Consider the following 19881-nt stretch of genomic DNA (forward strand, 5'->3'; position numbering starts at 1 on the left):
ACAAACTTTTGCGACCCACACCTAAACTACTTATCGTAGGATCACAACATTTACAGAGAATGATTTACATGTAAGCCAAAATTATGAAACAACTTTTGTGCCATTATCATGTTATATGACGACGTTATGATGCCATCTAGGTAATATCGGCCGCCATCTTGGATTTTGACTGATAACGTCATCAAATTAGCATAAATTATGAATATTGAGTCCTGAAATTTACGTTGAATGTTATAAGATGTGATAAACAACTGTTATTTGCAAAAAAAACTTGAAACGTAAATGTTTAATACAAAACTGGAAAATTTGGTAATAAATATGCCTGTCAGAATTCTGTTACCATGGCAACATGAAAAATGATGAACATAATTTCATTGAAAATGTTTGCTATGAACATTTTCTAAAAATTTCCCAAGTTTGGTGGCCCTAGCATAAGCCATTCGGGCGCTATATGGCATTAAACTGGTACAGGCATCAAAAACCTCCTTCCCGGTCTGAATAGCGTCGGTGCAAAATGTGGTTCTCATTATCTTCTGCATAAATAATGATAATGAGCTAGAAGAACTGTCACCTAATCATGTCAGACTGTTCCACATAGATTAATGAAACTATACATATATACAAATCACAAAAAGATTCACATAAAAACTGTATTTGTACAAAACGTTTTGGGGTCAGTTTTGACCCCATACGGTAATCTACGTCACAAAAAAGCTACGGTGGTTTGAGGGTTAAATGTATNTGAACAAAATAATGACTATAAAGCTTATCTTATTGGTGTCTCAATCTGCCAAGTCTTTTGTTGCCAATGACGACGACACTAACGTCTATATGACGTCAGAAAACGACGTCATTTGTCCGCCATCTTGGATCGACAAGCTTGAATTTTCTAAGATATGACTTTTTCCACATATAACCCCAAAACCCAATAGAAATGGATCAAGTGATTGTGTTTTGTAGAAAAAAAAGGATTTTGACGGCATTTGAGTAAAAATTACATGTATTTATCGTTTAAAATGACATTGTCCGCCATCTTGGATTTTGACACATGGCGTCATTAAATTAGCATAAATTATGAATATTTGATTCGAAATGTAACTTAAAATTACACAGGATGTTAATAATATAAATAAACAAGTTTGATCTAGCAATAAAACCATGACATCCCATAATTCAAACTGAATTGAGTAAATTTGGGGAGAAAAGCCTGTCAGAAACCCGTTGCTATGGAAACACGAAAAATCACAAACTAATTTTTTTTTTTTTCGCGAAGTTTTTGCCAACAATATAATATATAATATAATATAATATTCGGCTGTATAGTCATAAGAAAAACATCCAGGGCTACCCAACTAACCGGAGGCTATTATCAAGGGCTAGCCCTAGTAACAATACAAAATACGTTATACAATAGTATACAATATACAACAGTATTAACGATACAGGTAACTTTGACAACAGAGGCGATCCGTGTTTACAGCTTGACTAGCAGTCGCACGATCTAGAATGTCAGTCTATGATATGAATAATATTACTTGGTTATCTATATAAGGCTAGTTAGTCAGCGATTAACACGTTTAAACGCTATAATGTATACGTACTACACTGCAGATCGTTCAGTAAGAACAGTAGTTGTTGCCATCAATAGCTATTATCAGTAATACAATTACTATTAGGAAACTATGATATATCTTATCAAGCGTTTACAGAGTTGTCAAACGACGTGCGCAGTCTATTTTTGAAGGAACTGATGGTGCTGGCTGTACGGGTACTACTGGGGAGAGAGTTCCAGAGGGAAATTGCTCTGCTGACAAATGTTCTCTGGGATCGTGTAGTCTTGTATGCAGGAGTAGTCAAATGTTCACTGTTTCTTAGGGGATAACGGAAGTCGATGGCAGAAGCCCGTGCTTGAAGAAGCAGACTTTGCAGGTGGGGGGTGCAGCGTCCATTCAACAGTTTGTACATAGTTACTGAAGTCTGGAACATGCGTCGGTACTGTAGTGACGGTAGGGATAGTTCGGAGTAAAGACGTTCGTATGAAGGATACGGTAGTCCGAAGTGGCAACTGATAATCCTGGTGGTTTGAAACTGGACAGATTCCAGAATCTTTTGGTCACGTTTGGTAAGGCCGGGACGTAATAAACATAACTTTGCACTTGTCTATATTAGCCTCCGGTTTCCATTTTGAGAGCCAGGTTGACACAGAGCTCAACTCACTGTTAGACAGATTAGCCGAAGAGGCTCGGTGGGCGTCACTCCACTGTAAGGGAAAGTCGTGTAAAGTGCCTTGCCCTAGGGCACAACGTCGGGGCATGGTGGGAATCAAACTCGGAACCTTTCGATTCCGAGCCGAACGCTCTACCAGTTACGCCACGCCAACGCCCTGCAATATGTCGGACATGTCATTGATATAGAGGTTCACAGGGCCTAGGCCCTAGTACGGAACCTTGGGGAACCCTAACAGAAATTCCCAAGAAATCACTTGCCAACCCATTTACAACAGTGGTTTGCCTTCTATCATCTAAGTTTGAGGGGAACCATGCCAGTTCGGTATCTTGGGACCCACTCATTCTGAACTTGTCGAGAAGAATAGTGTGGCATACGGTGTCGAAAGCTTTCTTTAAATGAAGAAAGACGACACCGGTATAATGTCCCTTCTCCATGTTGTCGAGAATAGTTACAGTGACATTGATCAATGTTGCTGTAGCAGAATGGGCTATTCTGAAACCTGACTGAAATTTGTTAAGTATGTTGTGTCCATTCAGAAAGGTGTATATCTGGGCATGGACAGCTTTTTCGAATGTCTTCATGAGTGTTGGGGGTAAAGAAATGAGTCGTTAGTCACAGCAGTCATCTTTGTCACCACCAAATAAACAATGGGATCACTTTAGCCCTTTTCCATTCGCTGGGCACTTCGCCAGTAAAGAGAGACAGATTGTAAATGTAGGTTAACCCTATTCAGACGGGGGGGGGTCTTTTGAGGTCGTATAACGCCAAAACGGTTTATGCTTGAGCCACAAATTTGGTAAGTTTTCCTAAAATATTGTTGGCAACAATTTCGCGTAGTTGTAAGTTTGACAAATTTTCCGTTTTTTCGCGTTACCATGGCAACCGTTTGTTGACAGACAGTTTCGCCCAAAATCGCTTATTTGGTTTAAACAATGTATTTTTCACGTTTATTTACTACATTACTGCTATTTTGTTTCATGAATAAAATCTTATGTTATTTAGAATTTCTTTCATAATTAGATATGCATAAATTATGGTAATTTGATAACGTCATCAGCCAAAAATCCAGGATTGCGAAAAGTTTGGCCAGATCAGGATTATATAGCTTATTATTCCATAGAATTTGTGAAAAAAACACTATTTTTTCTTTAAAGAAACATCAAAATGAATGTATTTAGTCTATTTCCTTTACCTTTTGTTGTTATTGGTTGCAAAAAAAGTATTTTTGAAAATTCGAAGTGGTTGACATAATATGGCGGAGCCCAACTGGTATCTTAGACGTGCATGTCATTTTATGACATCATGTTGTCGTCAATAATGTTGCTTTCAGCAAATATTACTATTCTGTTATTTGCACTTGCTGTTACATTTTTGTAGCAAAACTTGAAGTTTTCTGAGAATACCCATTTTTCATGGGTCCGGCCTATACAATTAAATTTATTACGTCATAATTACGCCATCGTAACGTCAATTGTCATTTACTTGTCAGATATTTTGTTTTAATCATTTCCTAAGATTTAGGTTGCCATACAACACGTTGTTCAATAGTTATATGACTTACAAGTGGATGGCCTCAAAAGCAGCACCCCCTTCCTCCATCCAGGGATGGCTTAAAAAGCCCGATCTGAATAGGGTTAAGGGACCTGTAGCAGGTGCAGCATGTCGACTGAGTCGGCCATGTCGAATGAGTCGGCAATCTAGCTCAGTGCTTCTCCTAGGGGATAATTTTAACCCTATCCAGATTGGGCTTTTTCAGCATTCCCTAGACTTTGTCATTCGTTCCCCCTTCTTATTTTCAAAACGGCTTACTGTACAATCACCAAATTTGTAGGGGGTGTTATGCTCGTCAAGTTTTATAATTGTTAGATTTTTTTACATCTTTATGATCTAATATAACGTAATTATGACGTCATTAATATTTTTTTGGCTAAAACGGGGAATTCCCATAATACCTAGATATCTCACTCAAAAAGTACCAATAAAGGCTTCTTATCAATATTGCCATGACGTGTTATTATAATTTCAGAAGTTAACGCAACGACGTCAAAATGACGCCAAATGACGTCATATGTATTTTAGCTATCCGCCATCTTGGATTATCAACCTTTGTTGTCTTAAGATACATTTTTTTTCCAACATGTAACGCTAAAACCCCATGAAAATGGATTGAAAACGTTCACATGAATGTTTTCCGTAAGAAAGTATCAAGTAGGGATAAAATCCGAGTGAAAATAGGCAGGCTATACTTTTCATGATGATATTGGCGGCCATCCTAGATTTTGGGCAATTGCATCATCTCATTACCATAATTCATGAATATTATATTATAAATGTCCAACTAAGATGTGTTAGACATTGAAGATATATTAAAAGAAGTTTAGTTTAGCTGTCTCTACCTTGTTTTGATTTCATTGTGGTAATATTGTTTCATATTGCACCATGTTATTACATGTGTGCCTTAGTCTCTTGGCTGTTTCCAACACATGAGGGAGTTTGTTGGGGGCCTTAGCTAAGTATTTTTTGGTGCTCCATGGTCGCTTATGACCTCTGATTCGTACAGTTATCCATGAAGTATACTAGCTTATTATGCCTTCGAATTTGTAACTACCGGGTAATTTTTTCCGAATTAAAAACGTTTTAATAAACGTTTGAATATATTTCATCACCTATTGCGATTATTTGCTGTCAAAAGGTTTGTTTTTTTATTCAAGGTGGTTGATCTAAGATGATGGAGCCTAATGAATATCTTAGATATGTATGACGTCACTTTTATCATGGCCAGAATTATTTGATTATAATTGACATTAACATTAACGAAAACAATTACAAAACTTGTTAATATACCATTTCGACTAATAAGACGCTTTAATCTAGATGTTATGGCCTTTTAATTCTGAAATAAACTTACCTCAAATCATCTTGTCAAAGTAAGAGTTGTTAAAGCTCTTCCTTAACTTGAACAGGCAATGCTGTAGGGAAAAAAATACGTATTAACAATGCAGAACCTCCCACGGTTAGTTAACCAAATACATGGCTGACACATATCCGTCGTGAGCTTTCTTAGGTTATGGTTGAGAGTCTGTCTTTCGTAAGCTGTAATTGGCACCAAGTTGGTTAGATGGCTCTGACCCTGAAATCGTTTCTATCATTGAAGAAAACATGTAGAGCAAAGTTTCTCTTTAACCAAAACCATAGCAATCGTTACACACCAAACAATTGGACTTTTATGCTTTATACCTATCACAGAATTTTCATTATAAACCTTAAACGACATGTATAACTCGCTCGCTAACTTGCATAACTTGACTCTACGACAAAAGTCATCAGTCCATTGCCATTCTTGAAGAAAGAGTGTGCCCTGTCACAATTGGCTATACCCAATTTCTTTTTTCAAGTTGATTTACGTGAGGTTTTCTGCTTTACGAGCCTAATTGCTACAAAATTGGCACTAAATGTGTTTAAACGTTTTGATGTCCAGAATAATTGAATAGAAAGACGAGCTGAGATAATAAACTGTGTAAAACCTTGTTTGGTTTGCTTCTGTTCCAGGTACCAGGTATAGAGAGCTCTTCTCTTTCCACTGTTCAGGCCACGTCCATGATTAAGGAACTTTGAAAAAGAGCTTTGGCTGGTGCCGATATCTGCCGCCACTGCTTCTTGACAGACGTCATTTGTTACGAGAAATGCCTTAATTTCTGCATTTAGTTCCATCTTATCTGTGATATTTTTCCTGATAGAAGAAAGCAATTAAATTACGTGATTTATAACATAGAAAAAATTCTATATATGTTAAGATCGGAGTGTTTCTGTAATAGTAGAAGTGATCCTTAATTATTCCCAACACAAGACATTTTACGTACCTTTTTTTAAGGACAATTTTCAGGTCTTTTAAAGGAATGGACAACCTCTTCACAATCGCAGGAGTAGATAACTTGCTATGGATCGTCCAATTATCAAAATAATATAGAGTTGATATGTCTAAAATTTGGATGCTTCAAATTTCCGTTGTTGAAAATTACAGTCTAACTTTTATTCTAATAACAGCTTATTTTATTTGTCATAACTGTATCAATTTTAAGTTTCTGTTCCACACACTTCGTTATTGTTGTTTGGATTTTTACGTTGATGTGTAATGAATGCTACACATTAAACCAAATCGCATATATATTACAAGAAAGCAATGTCCTACTTCATCATCCTGTCCACCTGTTTCGTCAAATCATCCTCTGCAGTTTTACCAAAGACCGGGTTTTCAGCATCTTCCTTCTCCTCTGATGTAACCACTGTCAATAGATTTTCATGATGTTTCTTATTTTGGGCTTTAAGATAGTCACCTAAGGAAGATTCAAGAAAAGGAGTGAAAACCCTGATAAGCATTGGTACACGCTGCACATTTACATAGCAATGGAAAATGCAGAACCAGAAGTGTGAGGGAAGTCTTTCTATTATGTGTATACATGTTACACGTGAAGAGAAAAAGCAATATGTTAAAAGAGAGAACTGACAATAGAAAACACATCATAGATATATATATATAAGCTGTAAACTGCTTGGCAAATATTCTGAAACTTTTCAGAACGGTCAATCCTAGAGGGGATGGGCTTTGACGCCAAGTGCTGGAACTCTCAAACGACTCATCATATGATAAGGAAATTTACAGAGAATAATAGACACATAGTATGTTAAGACTTTCTATGAGGAATTTGACGTCATAAAATTTTCGCAACACATGATTCCATAATAAAATAAAGATTAAAACATTATTTGATGAAGAAATACCTGGTAGTTACAACTTATCATAAGCTAGCTCTTCTTTATTTGGTCTTATGGTTCGCCGTTTGGGATTTTGACCGATGACGTCATTAGATTATAATAATACGTCATGGCAATATGAAAAAAGGGGAAATTTCTCATACGTTTTTAAGTAGTTTCCGATTTAGTTTTAGGAACACTTTCCATTTTAAGTTCTAGCTCTAGCCTTAAAGCCCCCCCCCCCGTCTAAATAGGGTTTGCTAGGGTCAACGATTTTTTAAGGCTGCAAAATTCTAATCACGGTTGATCTATGCTATGAATTTTTGATACTTACTGAAATTTTATTTATAACGTTCAACACAAACCTGCTGTTAACATCTTTAAGATATAAAGAAAGGCTCATACAAGTAGCTGAATAGTGCGGTAGCTTGTAAATGGCTTTATAGAGGTCACGATGTCAAAATAGAAAACGTTCGGCTACAGTAAGTTACGTAAGTTGCAGTTTTATTCATTTATACCGTCGATATCGGTGTTTCTGTTCTCCTGCATGCTGCATATGATGTGTAAGATGCTGCATTCTGACAGCCCAGTCTCCATAAGACTCTGATGAATTGACAACTGACGGGTCAGCAGGATTAGTTGCTCATATGTGAATACCAACTGTGGTCCGGTTCGTAAAACGGGCAGTTTGTCCCTGCAACAGCATGGAATTTTAATGGGAAAAAGAAATTAAACAATGCAGATATCAAAGATGCAAGTAAAATATGCAAAATTTTAACAATCCCGACTGGGGCTGGGGGGCAGAAAAGTACCCGCGCCAACTTTGACGTCCTATAGCTTCCAAACGGCTTGTACTAAAACAACAAAATTTGGTGACTTTTCCTAAAATATTGCTGGCAACAATTTACAAAAAATAGTCTCAGTTTATAATTTTTGTGTTGCCATGGCAACGGGTTTCTGAAAGGCAAATTTGCCCCAAATCACTAATTTTACTTTAAACAATGGGATTTTAAGATTTTTAAAAGAAACTATACTACTTCTCATATGTCTTTAATATGTTACATATCTTAATGTGACATTTATAATAACATATTCAAAAGTTATGCTAATGAGATGACGTAATCGGCCAAAATCCTAGGTGGCCGACAATATCATGATGAAAAATACAACCAGCTTATTTTTACTCGGATTTCATCACTACTTGGTATTTTCTTACAGAAAACATTCATGTGAACGTTCTCCATCCATTTTCAAAGCTTTTAGCATTATATGTTGAAACAGATGTATCTTAAGACATTTAAGGTTGATAATCCAAGATGGCGGATAGCAAAAACACAGATGACGTCATTTCATGACGTCATATTTGACGTCGTTGCGTCGGCTTTTGACAACAGAAGTCCTATTATACTTAAATATTGATATTAAGAAACCTTTATTCTTACCCTTTTATGTGAAAAAAATCAATGACGTCATAATAACGTCATATTCCTAACTTCACTCTTGTGAAAACGAGTACCGAACTTTTTGTGAAATATTTAGGTGTTATGACAATTCCCCGTTTTAGCTAAAAAAAATCAATTAATGACGATATCTTTGCGTCCTATTACACCATTATTATATAAACATTTCAGGAATTATAAAACTTGACGAGCATATCAACTCCTGAAAATTTGGTATTCGTGAAGTAAGCCGTTTTGCAATTACGAAGGGAGGGCCAAATGACCACAACCCCCCCCCCCCCCCTACCCTGGCCAGGGAAAGACTAAAAAGCCCAGTCTGGATATGGTTAAAAGGCACAGAACAATAAAAGACTATCATCTGCCAGGATGTCAGTTGCTAAATTAACTCCCCACATCCTCACAACACCATAAAAAGATTAGACCCTGCAGGAGATCTCTACCCGCCTGGCTACAAGAACAATGGCTTTGTATTACAGCAGACGACAGGAAGAGATTTACATATTACAAAAGTCCTGTCCACAAATGTTTCAAGAAATCATTTTCAGACACAGAAAAAAGTCCCAGATACTGCAAGCATAAAATTCAATGCAGTGCAGTTCAGGCTTTAACAGTTTCTTTTCACACAAGAGCTCGGGAGTTATGTTGTATCAGGGCCTTCAGATTTAAATCCTTCTTTGAACAGCCCCTGTCAAGGTTGGACTACTTATATTTTGCAACTAGCATTAATAGCTAGCATGGCTTATGGTAAATTTTATAGTTGGTATGAAAAACAGACCAGTGCAAATTGGGGCTTTGTAGCACTGTACAAGTTTTGTGTTAATTTGCCTAAAATACACTTCAAGGCAGGCAATGCTTTATAATTTTTGTCGAGCTGGCTTTTGAAGCAATGCTGAATTGTTTGTAGCCATACTTCATTACTTTACATGTTCAAGACTACTACCTTATAATCATTTCAAAGCTGTATTGAAGAGTAACTCTAATTCTTACTAAATGTTATTAGCCTGCCTCCACTGATGTGAACACCATGGTGTTCGGGACCAGACCGCGAGCTTGTAGTTACGTTAGCCGAATGTATGGGGAGATTTTAGAGACCAATCGTTAGGATGTGTGTTTTGGGAGGTTTTAATAGGATCAAAATCAACAATACCCATTAACATAGATAAAACAGCCTGTCAGATGGTCCAGTAGGAGTGAGGTAATTCTCGATTTGATTATTACCAATCAGAAACCATTTAATTTTAATTCCCATGATATTAAAACAACGGCTAAAGTTTTCTCTTAACCCTATTCAGACCGGGGGCGGGGGGGGGGCTTTTGAGGCCCGCGCCAACTTCGATTTCCTATAACGCGAGAACGCCTTACGCTAAAGCCACCAAATTTGGTGAGTTTTCCTAAAATATTGTTGGCAACAATTTTTCGAAGTTTGACAAATTTTCAATTTTTTTCGTGTTGCCATGGCAACCGTTTGCTGACAGGCAGTTTTGCCCAAAATCACTATTTTTACTTCTAACAATGTATTTTTCACATTTATTTGCTATATTACTGCTATTTTGTTAAATAAATAAAATCTTATATTATTTAGCATATCTTTCATAATTATATATGCATAAATTATGCTAGTTTGATGACATCATCAGCCTAAAATCCAAGATGGCGGACCGTATGGCCAGATCAAGAATAACAAGCTAATTATCCCTTAAAATTTGTAACTATCTTGTATTTTTTCATCAAAAACCATCTAAATGAATGAATTAAGTCTTTTTCCATTGCCCTTTGTGATTATTTGTTGCAAAAAAAAATTGTTTTAAAAATTCAAGGTAGTGGATATAATATGGCGGAGCCTAACTCGTATCTTAGATGTGCATGACGTCATTTTATGACGTCATTATGACGTCATCGATGTTGCTATTGGCAATACAAGTCGTAATAAACATTATTATTCTGTTATCTGCACTAGTTGTTACATTTTTGTAGTATAACTTGAAGTTGTCTGAGAATCCTTTTTTTCATGGCTCCGGCCAATATAATAAAATTGATGACGTCATAATTACGTCATCTTACGTCAACGTAACGTCAAACGTCGAATACTAATCAAATATTATGTCGATATTAAGTCCTAAAAATTTGGTGGCCCTACGGCACGTCGTTCAATAGTAAGACTTAAAAGTGGAGGGCCTCAAAAGCCCCCCCCCCCCCTCGGTCCAGGGATGACCAAAAAAGCCCGGTCTGAATAGGGTTAAACTCCCCGAAAAAGACTAGAGCTAGAGTTTTTTTAATGAATTCTGCAATTAAACACACTACTGATGAAGAAAAGATTCATCCCGGATTGACGTTATTAACCCTTAAGACCGGTTTTTTGTCAACCTTGGACGGGGAGCGTCTTTTATGGCCCTCCACTTCTAAGTCCTGTCACTTTAAACGAAATGTCATAAAACCACCCAGGTTGTAGGAATGATCTATACTAGGGCTTGGTACCGGTACAGAAACATTAGGTCCAGGTCCGTTTCAGGTCAAGAGGATCAGGCCCGGGACCGGACCTAAACCAGGACCTGATTCAGTATGTGAAAACTTGTGAATGAACAAAATTCAAAACAATGGTCCATTTCACTAGGAAGAAATCTGTTTGTGGCGTATTCGACTTCAACTGGCGTTTTAAACCATAAAGGGCTAACTGCGTCTTTATGATTAGTTGTAAATCTTGGTAGAAAATACTATTGACTTAACGCCCTCTTTGCTCTTGTTATATTCTTCGACCGGTAAGTCCCAAAATGTGATCATATAATCTGTTCATTTTCCAATAGGTCCCACATCCGGTCCACCAAATTTTTCAGGTCCGGTTTTTCCGGAAAGGTTCAATAAGAAATACCTAAACTATACATAATATCTGAAGACATTTCAAAATGGTACCATTGTGATGTCCTATGACGTAATTATGACGTTAGCATTTTGGTTGTATTGGATGTACCCATGAAAAAGGATATTCCCAGAAAACTTTTAAGGTATGCTAGAAAAGTGCAGATAACAGAATGATGATGTTTGATACAATTTGTGTTGCCAATAGCGATATCAATGACGTCAAAATGACGTTATAAAATTACGTCATGCACATCTTAAATACCAGTTTGGCTCTGCCATGTTGTATCCACAACGTTGAATTTTCAAAATACTTTTTAATGCAACAAATAATCGCTAAAGTTAATGGAAATAGACTAAAAACGTTCATTTAAATATTTTTCCAATATGGTAAAATATTACTATGATCATTTTATTTGACATTGTTAACGAACTTCTGTGATCAACGTTGATAAGCAGCATACCTTAGATAAAGACTTTGCTGCATGGTGTAGAGGGCTTGAAACATGTTGTCCCAATGCAGGCCCGTTTGCTGAAGTCTCTCACCAATGGACATTAGACGTGTCAGTAGGTCGAACTGCTCAAGGCTAAACCGCGGCTCCATTTGATTTATTCTGCCCTCAGTCATAATACTCCTGGGACAAATATTGTCATTAAAACATTTGCCTGCTGCTCATTTTTTTTGGTCATTAACCTGCTATTCTATTGCGTACGGGTGTAAAATCCACATTACTAGATCTATAGAACACAGGGCTTTTTACGCAAGAAATCAGTCTGCTTTGTCAGTATTTTCACGGTAGATAACGTACAGTTGCCTTTCCCATATACCTGCGCAACTCAACTTTCATTATGTGCACAGGATGTACAAGTAACTTAAATGCTGTGTTGGCGGCGAAAAGCCCTTGGGAACAAATAAAAAGACCATTGTGCTTTCAAATTTTCTTTTACCCATTCCATATGCAGATGCACAAATTTAGTCCAGCTCGTAAACTGTCTCATCCTGGGAAAGGACTGAAAAGTCAGCGCCTCTCCATCAGACTGGAAGGAAACACACCAGTCACGGACCACTTCAGCTTGCCGGACCACAGCATGATGAATTTCTTGGTATAAAGAATCTGCATTACGTTGACATTATCCCAAGATATATTTCTTTTTGATACACCAACTGTCCAGCCCAAAATGGCTTAACGGAGAATCCCGGAAATCATATTAGCGGAGATTGGGATTAGAAAAGAAGAGCTCGTCGAGACCGGCAAGAGAAAGATATATCAAATTATTTTAGGATAAAAAAGAAACTGCACTCCCTCGATGTTACTGAATAATGGTAGAGGAATCTGACTGAAACGTCTGAACCGTTCCAAAGTCATATTCAGCTGTATAAGTAATTCTTGATAGACCTACATATGGCACATTTCCATATTAGAATGACACAACTAATCTCGCAAGAACCGGTAACTATCTACTGTTGTTGACGAATGCAACATATTGCTCATAATAGTCATCGTGTTGTCGGGCTTAAACCGTAGAATTCTACTAATCAGTCAGAGTTTTATTTAGACATTTGCTTGACGTAAGAATTTTTAGTTCATTGCAATGAATACCTTATCTTAAAGAAAATTGTAAATGAAGAATCCCACATAACTACTTACCTATCCATACGGAAATCACCTAGAGCATTAACATATACGAAAAAAAGTTAACAGCAGAGATTCTGACTTGGTACTGAGGTTGGCTGTATAATGGTTTCTTTTTCGATTATTAAACAAGACATCAAATAGAAATAGTATTTAACCAAGGTATGAAATCTTGTAACACTTGTTCGTGAATTTGGTAAAATTTGCATTCTGACATAAAAACATAACTTGCTAAGGAATACCTAAAATGTCAAGTTTTTTTCAGCCTTTTTAACTTGTTCATAAATTCGATGTTTACATATTAAGTTATTTATATTTAGTAGTCACATGCTTTTTATAGTAATCTTTGATATACTTCGTAAAAAATAAGACTGATACCCAAGGGTTAATGTGCTCCTAAAGATACAGTTGTCTGCATATTCTAGAGCTAAACTCATTTGTTTTAAGAAACAAAACAAAAAAGAACCAACCGAAAAAGGTATGCCAAAAAAGACAGCACTCTGCACTTTGAGTCGTGTCGATGCTAAGTCGACCTTTCATACTTTGGCAGTTGGTTGCCCTTTCTGTACCTTTTGTTGCAGTCATACATATCATTATGACGTTACGCAAACCAACCGTGAAAGATCACGCCCAGTCTGTGCGTCACAGATGTTGAGTCTGCTGCTAGACCATGTTATGTATTGTGCAAGTATGCTTTAACCCTATTCAGAACGGGCTTTTTTGGTCCTTCATGGACGGGGGGGGGTGCTTTTGAGGTCCTCCACTTCTAAGTCCAATAACTCCAACAGGACGTGCCGTAGGGCCACCAAATTTTTAGGACATGATGACGTGATCAATTTGATTATATTGGCCGGATCCAAGAAAAAAGGGTATTCTCAGGAAACTTCAAGTTATGCTACAAACATGTAACCACAAGTGCAGATAACAGAATAATAATGTTTTTACGACTTGTGTTACCAATGGCAACATCAATGAAGTCAAAATGACGTTATTAAATGGCATCATACACATCTAAGATACGAGTTGGGCTCCGCCATATTATATCCACCATCTTGAATTTTTAAAAATACTTTTTTTTTTCAACAAATTGTCACAAAAGGCAATGGAAATACACTAAATTCATTCATTTAGATGGTTTTTGATGAAAAAATACCAGGTAGTTACAAATTTTAAGGGATAATTAGCTTGTTATTCTTGATCTGGCCATACGGTCCGCCATCTTGGATTTTGGGCTGATGATGTCATCAAATTAGCATACTTTATGCAAATATAATTATGGAAGATATGCTAAGTTATATAAGATTTTATTTATGTAACAAAATGGCAGTAAAATAGGTAATAAATGTGAAAAATACAATGTCAGAACCAAGAACTGTGATTTTGGGCAAAAATGCCTGTCAACAAACAAAACATGGAAAATTTGTCAATATTCGTTAAATTGTTGCCAACAATATTTTAGGAAAACACACTAAATTTGGTGGCTTTAGCGTAAGCCGTTCTGGCGTTATAGGACATCAAAGTTTGCGCAGGCCACAAAAGCCCCCCGTCTGAGTAGGATTAATCAAACTGTAACTCACTCTCATGGCAGGGTATTGTCGCTCTCTTTGAGGAACCCCTCCCTTGAACTGTTCCAGACTCTTCTGCATCTTGCAGTCTGTGGCCAGGTGGGGCCTAGGTGTTTCTGCAGGTTGTCTCTCCACCTGGTGCATGGCCTCCCTCTGCGTCTCCTCCATTCTCTGGGAGTCCACTCCGTGACTCGTAGCGTCCACCTGTTGTCTTGTAGCCTCGCTACGTGTCCTGCCCAGTGGTGTTTAGCTGTATTTACTGCTGTGATGATGTCTGTAACTCCCGTCTGGAGTCGGATCCAGGAGTTTCTTTTTCTGTCACGGAGTGTTATGCCTAGCATTACCCGTTCCATTTTCCTCTGAACAACTCGAAACTGTAACTATGTTCCAATATATATTGAAGTACCTCTGTCCCGCATTCTGCAATTTTTTCGCAAAAAGAGAGATTTTCTAAATGTCGAAAAATGACATTAAAACACGTTACATATGTAACTGACAAAGAAATTGACAGGTTAAGGAAAGATTGATGTTGTTCGATATGCTTCAGTAGCCTTCTTTGCTAGTGTGTAAAAGTATTAAAAAAAGCTTAAATGGATTTACCCTCAAACAACCGAGTAGGGTCCATTTAGACCCCAGGCGTAAATTTTGAGCTGCCATTTAAACACTCTTGGTCTGAAGAAAAATTCATTCCATAAATTTTTCACTCAATACCTCCTGTACCCTCTCCTAATTTCTTTTTTACGGAGATTGGTACAATACTGTCTAAACTATTAAGGAACGTCTTTGTCTTTTTTGAGACGCATGGCTTAACGACTAATAATGATTTTTTTTCAGTGCATGCAAACATGCAAACCTAAATCCTCAAAACAACTTTTGTGTGGCCGTCATCATACAATGTGACATTATGACGTCATTTAGCTTAAAAGGCGGTCATATTGAATTTTGACCAATTTCGACATGGAATTAGCATAAGGAATATATTTTGATCTCAAAAGTTACGTTGAATTTCATTAGATGTACTTGGCATTAGAAGTGTAGTTTAACAAGAAAACATTATTTGAATTGAAATTGACAAATTTTGGCCAAAAAATGCCCATCAGAATTCCGTTGCCATGGCAACATAGGAATCAACATACATTTATTGACTTTTTGGTAACAACATTTTGTGATAAATTACCAGGTTTGGTAGCTTTGGAGATAGACATTAATAAGTTATATAAGTTAAACGTCCAGCAAGGCGACAAAATTCCCCTCCCTGGTCAGAATAGGGTTAGTGCAGAACATGGTTCTTCTGATATTTTTTTTGTAAATTATGATAATGAGCTGGACTAAGCAACACCTTAACATGTCAACATATTCCTCTTACATTGACGAAACAAAAGATGTACAATGATCACGGATAAGACTTGAAAATTGGATTTTATTGAACAACCGTTTTCGTGTGTCATTAATATTCACCAAATAAGAAATCATGTGATTATCACTTCTTGGTAGACGTCCCTTTAAAAATCAGTAGCTATAAAGTGCTGATAAATACAAGGGTGAAGTTTGATCGAAGCTATATGAATAATGTACCCCTGCCATTGAAAGCAACGACAACATTGTCAAAATATTTCATGACGATTCCATTTTAACTCTATTTAGGTGTAATATATTAACAACGTCAAGTGCCTTGAAATCTCTTTCAGGAAAGAAATTCTGGATTTCTGAAACATGTACGTGTAATGTAATTCAATTATGGCTTACATCTTTTGCTATGGCCTAACAGTTTGATATCAGAACGTCAGTCCCTGACACTAATAACACATTTGTAGGTTGCATCACTTTTTTTTTAGTATCAGCATTTCTTCTGCCATGCACACCCACATCATGATGGCGTCTTCGAAAAAGGCTGCCTGTATCTGCAGATCGCGTGCTGTTCCCTACTGCTTACTCATCTATTTGTTCCATTTCTACGATTTTTCCAGCGATCTGGAGTCTGGTAGAGACTAGCCTGTACAGTTTGCATCTCCAGCTGCATCTCTCATTTGCAAGGACCTCCAGGTGCTCTGAATCAATATCAAGGTTGTTCATGTTTCTCTCCTTGAAACTCAGCTGTGGTAAACCAAGAGTGTCTCTGAAATCAGTTCTCGGTAGAGAAGGTCTTTCGGGACTCGACCATCCTGGCCTAATCAGCGTAGTCTGCGTTGTTTGAACAGGGTGAACATAATTGAGAGGCCGGCACCTGACAGCAACTCAGCATGGTCACTTTGTATCCCATAATATGCAACGGGTGCAGCGGATACACCTTATGTGGAAGTGGTACAAAACATAATACAGACTATTCAATGGGAACTGAAACAATTCATGTTCAACATGTTTTTGACAAAAATAACGAAACCTATGTTAAGGCGTTTTGTAGTTGCATTTGCCTTGCCTGATTTGGTTTAACCCTATCCAGACCGGGCTTTTTGGGATACCTAGGACGGGGGGGGGGGGCTCTTTTGACCCCCCCCTTCGTAATTTCAAAACGGCTTGGGTTACGATCACCAAATTTGGAAAGCATGGTGTACTAGTAAATTTTTATATTTTCTGTAAGTTTGGTATCGTTATGACGTAATATGACGTAATTAGGACGTCATAATGTCATATTTTTTGCGGTGTGTATATATGTATAGCTTCATTAATCTATGTGGGACAGTTTGACATGATAAGGTGAGAATTATTTTAGCTCATTATCATAATTTATGCAAAGGATCATGAGGACCACATTTTGTGCTAATGGTATTCAGATCAGGTAAGGTTTTATTTATGCCCGCACCAACTTCAAAGTCGCATAGCCCCTGAATAGCTTATGCTAGGGTCAACAAACTTGGTCCCTTTTGAGAAAATGTTGATAGCAAGCAATTTAGGTGAATAGAAAAAGTCCATAATTTTTTCATGTTGCCATGGCAACGGAATTCTGACAGGCATATTTATTACGCAATTTTCAAATTTTGGCTTAAACATTCAAGTTTTAAGGTTTTCTTGGCAAACCACACTTGTTCATGACATCTTATAAAAAAAAATATAAATTTCATGATTCAATATTCATTATTTATGCTAATTTGATGACGCCATCAGTCAAAATCCAAGATGGCGGCCAATTTAAGATAGTGTCGTCATATAACACGATAATGACACAAAAGTTGTTATCATAATTTTGTTGCACATGTACATCATTCTCTGAAAATTTGGTGATCATACATTAGGTAGTTTAAGCGTGGGTCTCAAAAGTTTGTTTAAAAAAATGCTGGGGTCAGTTTTGACCCCACTGGACCATACATGAACTTTCTATGATAACTTCAACAATAAGCCAACCTCGATAAAAACGTATGAGAAGTTAAAAGACATATATACAAACAAACTCAAGGAAGGAAATTTGCTTTCAGCCAGAAATGTCATAATGGCACATAATAATATAAGTCTGGGGTCAGTTTTGACCCCATACGGTGGTTTGAGGGTTAAAGAAAACGATGACTATAAAGGTTATCGTATTGGTTTCTAAGTCTGCCAAGTCTTTTGTTGCCAATGACGACGACACTGACGCCAATATGACGTCAGAAAATAACGTCAGTTGTCCGCCATCTTGGATCGACAAGATTGAATTTTCTAAAATACTATTTTTTCCACATATAACCCCAAAATCCAATGGAAATGGACTAAAAAGGTATAAATGACTGTGTTTTGTAAGAAAATAGAAGATTTTGACGGGATTTAAGTATAAATAACATGTATTTATCGTTGAAAAGGGCATTGTCCGCCATCTTGGTTTTTGACCCATGACGTCATCAAATGTGAATAAATTATGAATAATTAATTAGAAATGTAACTTGAAATTACAAAGGATCTTAAAGTTTGTTTAGCAATAAAACTATGAAATCCCATTATTCAAACTGAAATTAGTAAATTTGGTAAAATATGCCTGTCAGAAACCCGTTGCCATGGCAACACGAGAAATGAAAAAGTAATTTTTTTTTTCCAAAAATTGTTGCTAACAATATTTTAAGAAAAGTGACCAAGTTCCGTCGTCCTAGCACACGTCGTTTGGCAGTTATACGACGTCAAAGTTGGCGCAGGCACTTTGCGCCCCCCCCCCCTCTGGATAGGGTTAAGACTGCAGATTGATGGCACTTATTTAGATTGATGGCTCTATAAGTGCATCTATTTTACATGAATCATTTTTTTATAGAAAGGAATGGAATAATGACAATGCTTGTTATTCCTCTGGCTGAAACACCGTCACACACTGTGATATTGATCCGATTCGTCATCTACGGGCTTTGATTCTTCCATTTTACAGCCCAAAACAATTGATTGAATTATTGACGCCCGCGCCCATACTAACAGAATAATGCCATGTGGAACACAGACAGGGGATTTTTCGCTTATGTTAAGTACGACTTATTTATTAAAGAGGGTCTTATTCTCGTGATATGAGTAAATAATAATGATAAGTATGATATCATAGAAAATGTTATCAAACACGCTTCTAATTGATATATGATACATTTGAAGTGATTATATACAAATTCTTTAGAAATATGTTGTAACAAATTTTATAGTCATATAGATTACAAATAGACGTATACATTGATAGGTAGATTGCTAGATATAGATAGATAACAGACTTGTAATAGCTTTCAAGCGAATACATTTTCAGGGTCTTCCTTATAAAATACATTTAAATGCCATTAGAATATTAGGTGCGCTTGATTCAGAGTGCGGCCATTGCGTACATGAACCTGCAGTTCCCATCCTCAAAACCAATAAACCATAATAACCATTATCATGCATTATCTGTAATTTGCCTGGAGCCGTCGCCAGCAGTTGTCCTGTAAAGGCATGATTATAAACATTTTTTTCTGTGTAGAGGGTAAAAACCATACATTTATTAGAAGCATTTTTTTGGAAGTAGCCTACCAACGATTACGTAGTTCAAGTGAAGTCTCACACGTTCCACCTTACCAACCAGTCAGACATCCCACCTTACCAACTAGTCTTTGGATTTGAGTTGCAACCTCCAAGAGAATGTTATAAAGAAGAAGAGACCAATTGACAGCACATATTGTCCCCATTGTGACAAAACTGGACATCAACTCCTAAGTCTCTTCGGAATACAGCCTAGTTATTACTAACAATCCCTTATCAAATTCAATTTCTACTATTTTCCCGCGACCTTGAGAGACTGATAGAGGCTAGGAATCTCCAGACATGTTAGATGAGAGTGTCTTGGTAGAAACAGGCCAGATAGAAATAAGTACGGGATTTTCAGAAAATATTGAATCTCATTGCAAACTTTAGATTATTGTTAGATCACATATGCCCTTGTGGCTACAATACGAATACCTTTATTTGTTTTCTTTTTTC

At 36.9% G+C, this 19881-nt stretch overlaps 1 protein-coding gene across 7 annotated transcripts; it reads right to left on the reverse strand.

Moving 5' to 3' along the window:
• Nucleotides 1-1062: 1062 nt before the first annotated feature.
• LOC118430752 (homeobox-containing protein 1-like) lies at nucleotides 1063-13478 on the reverse strand. 7 transcript variants are annotated; one of them, XM_035841810.1, is made up of 6 exons: nucleotides 11759-13456; nucleotides 7500-7675; nucleotides 6419-6563; nucleotides 5754-5959; nucleotides 5138-5198; nucleotides 1063-1995 (listed from the first exon to the last, which is right to left on the reverse strand). In XM_035841810.1, exons 1-5 carry the CDS (start codon nucleotides 11920-11922, stop codon nucleotides 5167-5169), a joined length of 723 nt encoding a protein of 240 aa, XP_035697703.1. In that variant the 5' UTR covers nucleotides 11923-13456; the 3' UTR covers nucleotides 1063-1995; nucleotides 5138-5166. The 7 variants fall into 7 exon arrangements, with proteins under 7 accessions (XP_035697703.1, XP_035697682.1, XP_035697696.1 ...); XM_035841789.1 differs by having other exon boundaries at nucleotides 1063-2260; XM_035841803.1 differs by having other exon boundaries at nucleotides 1063-2383.
• Nucleotides 13479-19881: the final 6403 nt, after the last annotated feature.

Source organism: Branchiostoma floridae, chromosome 1, assembly GCF_000003815.2.
Source record: "Branchiostoma floridae strain S238N-H82 chromosome 1, Bfl_VNyyK, whole genome shotgun sequence".
NCBI lineage: Eukaryota > Metazoa > Chordata > Leptocardii > Amphioxiformes > Branchiostomatidae > Branchiostoma > Branchiostoma floridae.

Bases quoted from the DNA above. Each gene is read 5' to 3' on its own strand.
- LOC118430752 (XM_035841810.1), bottom strand. From the start codon at position 11,922: ATGACTGAGGGCAGAATAAATCAAATGGAGCCGCGGTTTAGCCTTGAG. The intron at 7,676-11,758 runs GTATGCTGCTTA...ATGCTGTTGCAG, and splicing joins CAGCAAAGTCTTTATCTAAG to GGACAAACTGCCCGTTTTAC. The intron at 5,199-5,753 runs GTTTTACACAGT...TTTTCCCTACAG, and splicing joins ACAGAAGCAAACCAAACAAG to CATTGCCTGTTCAAGTTAAG.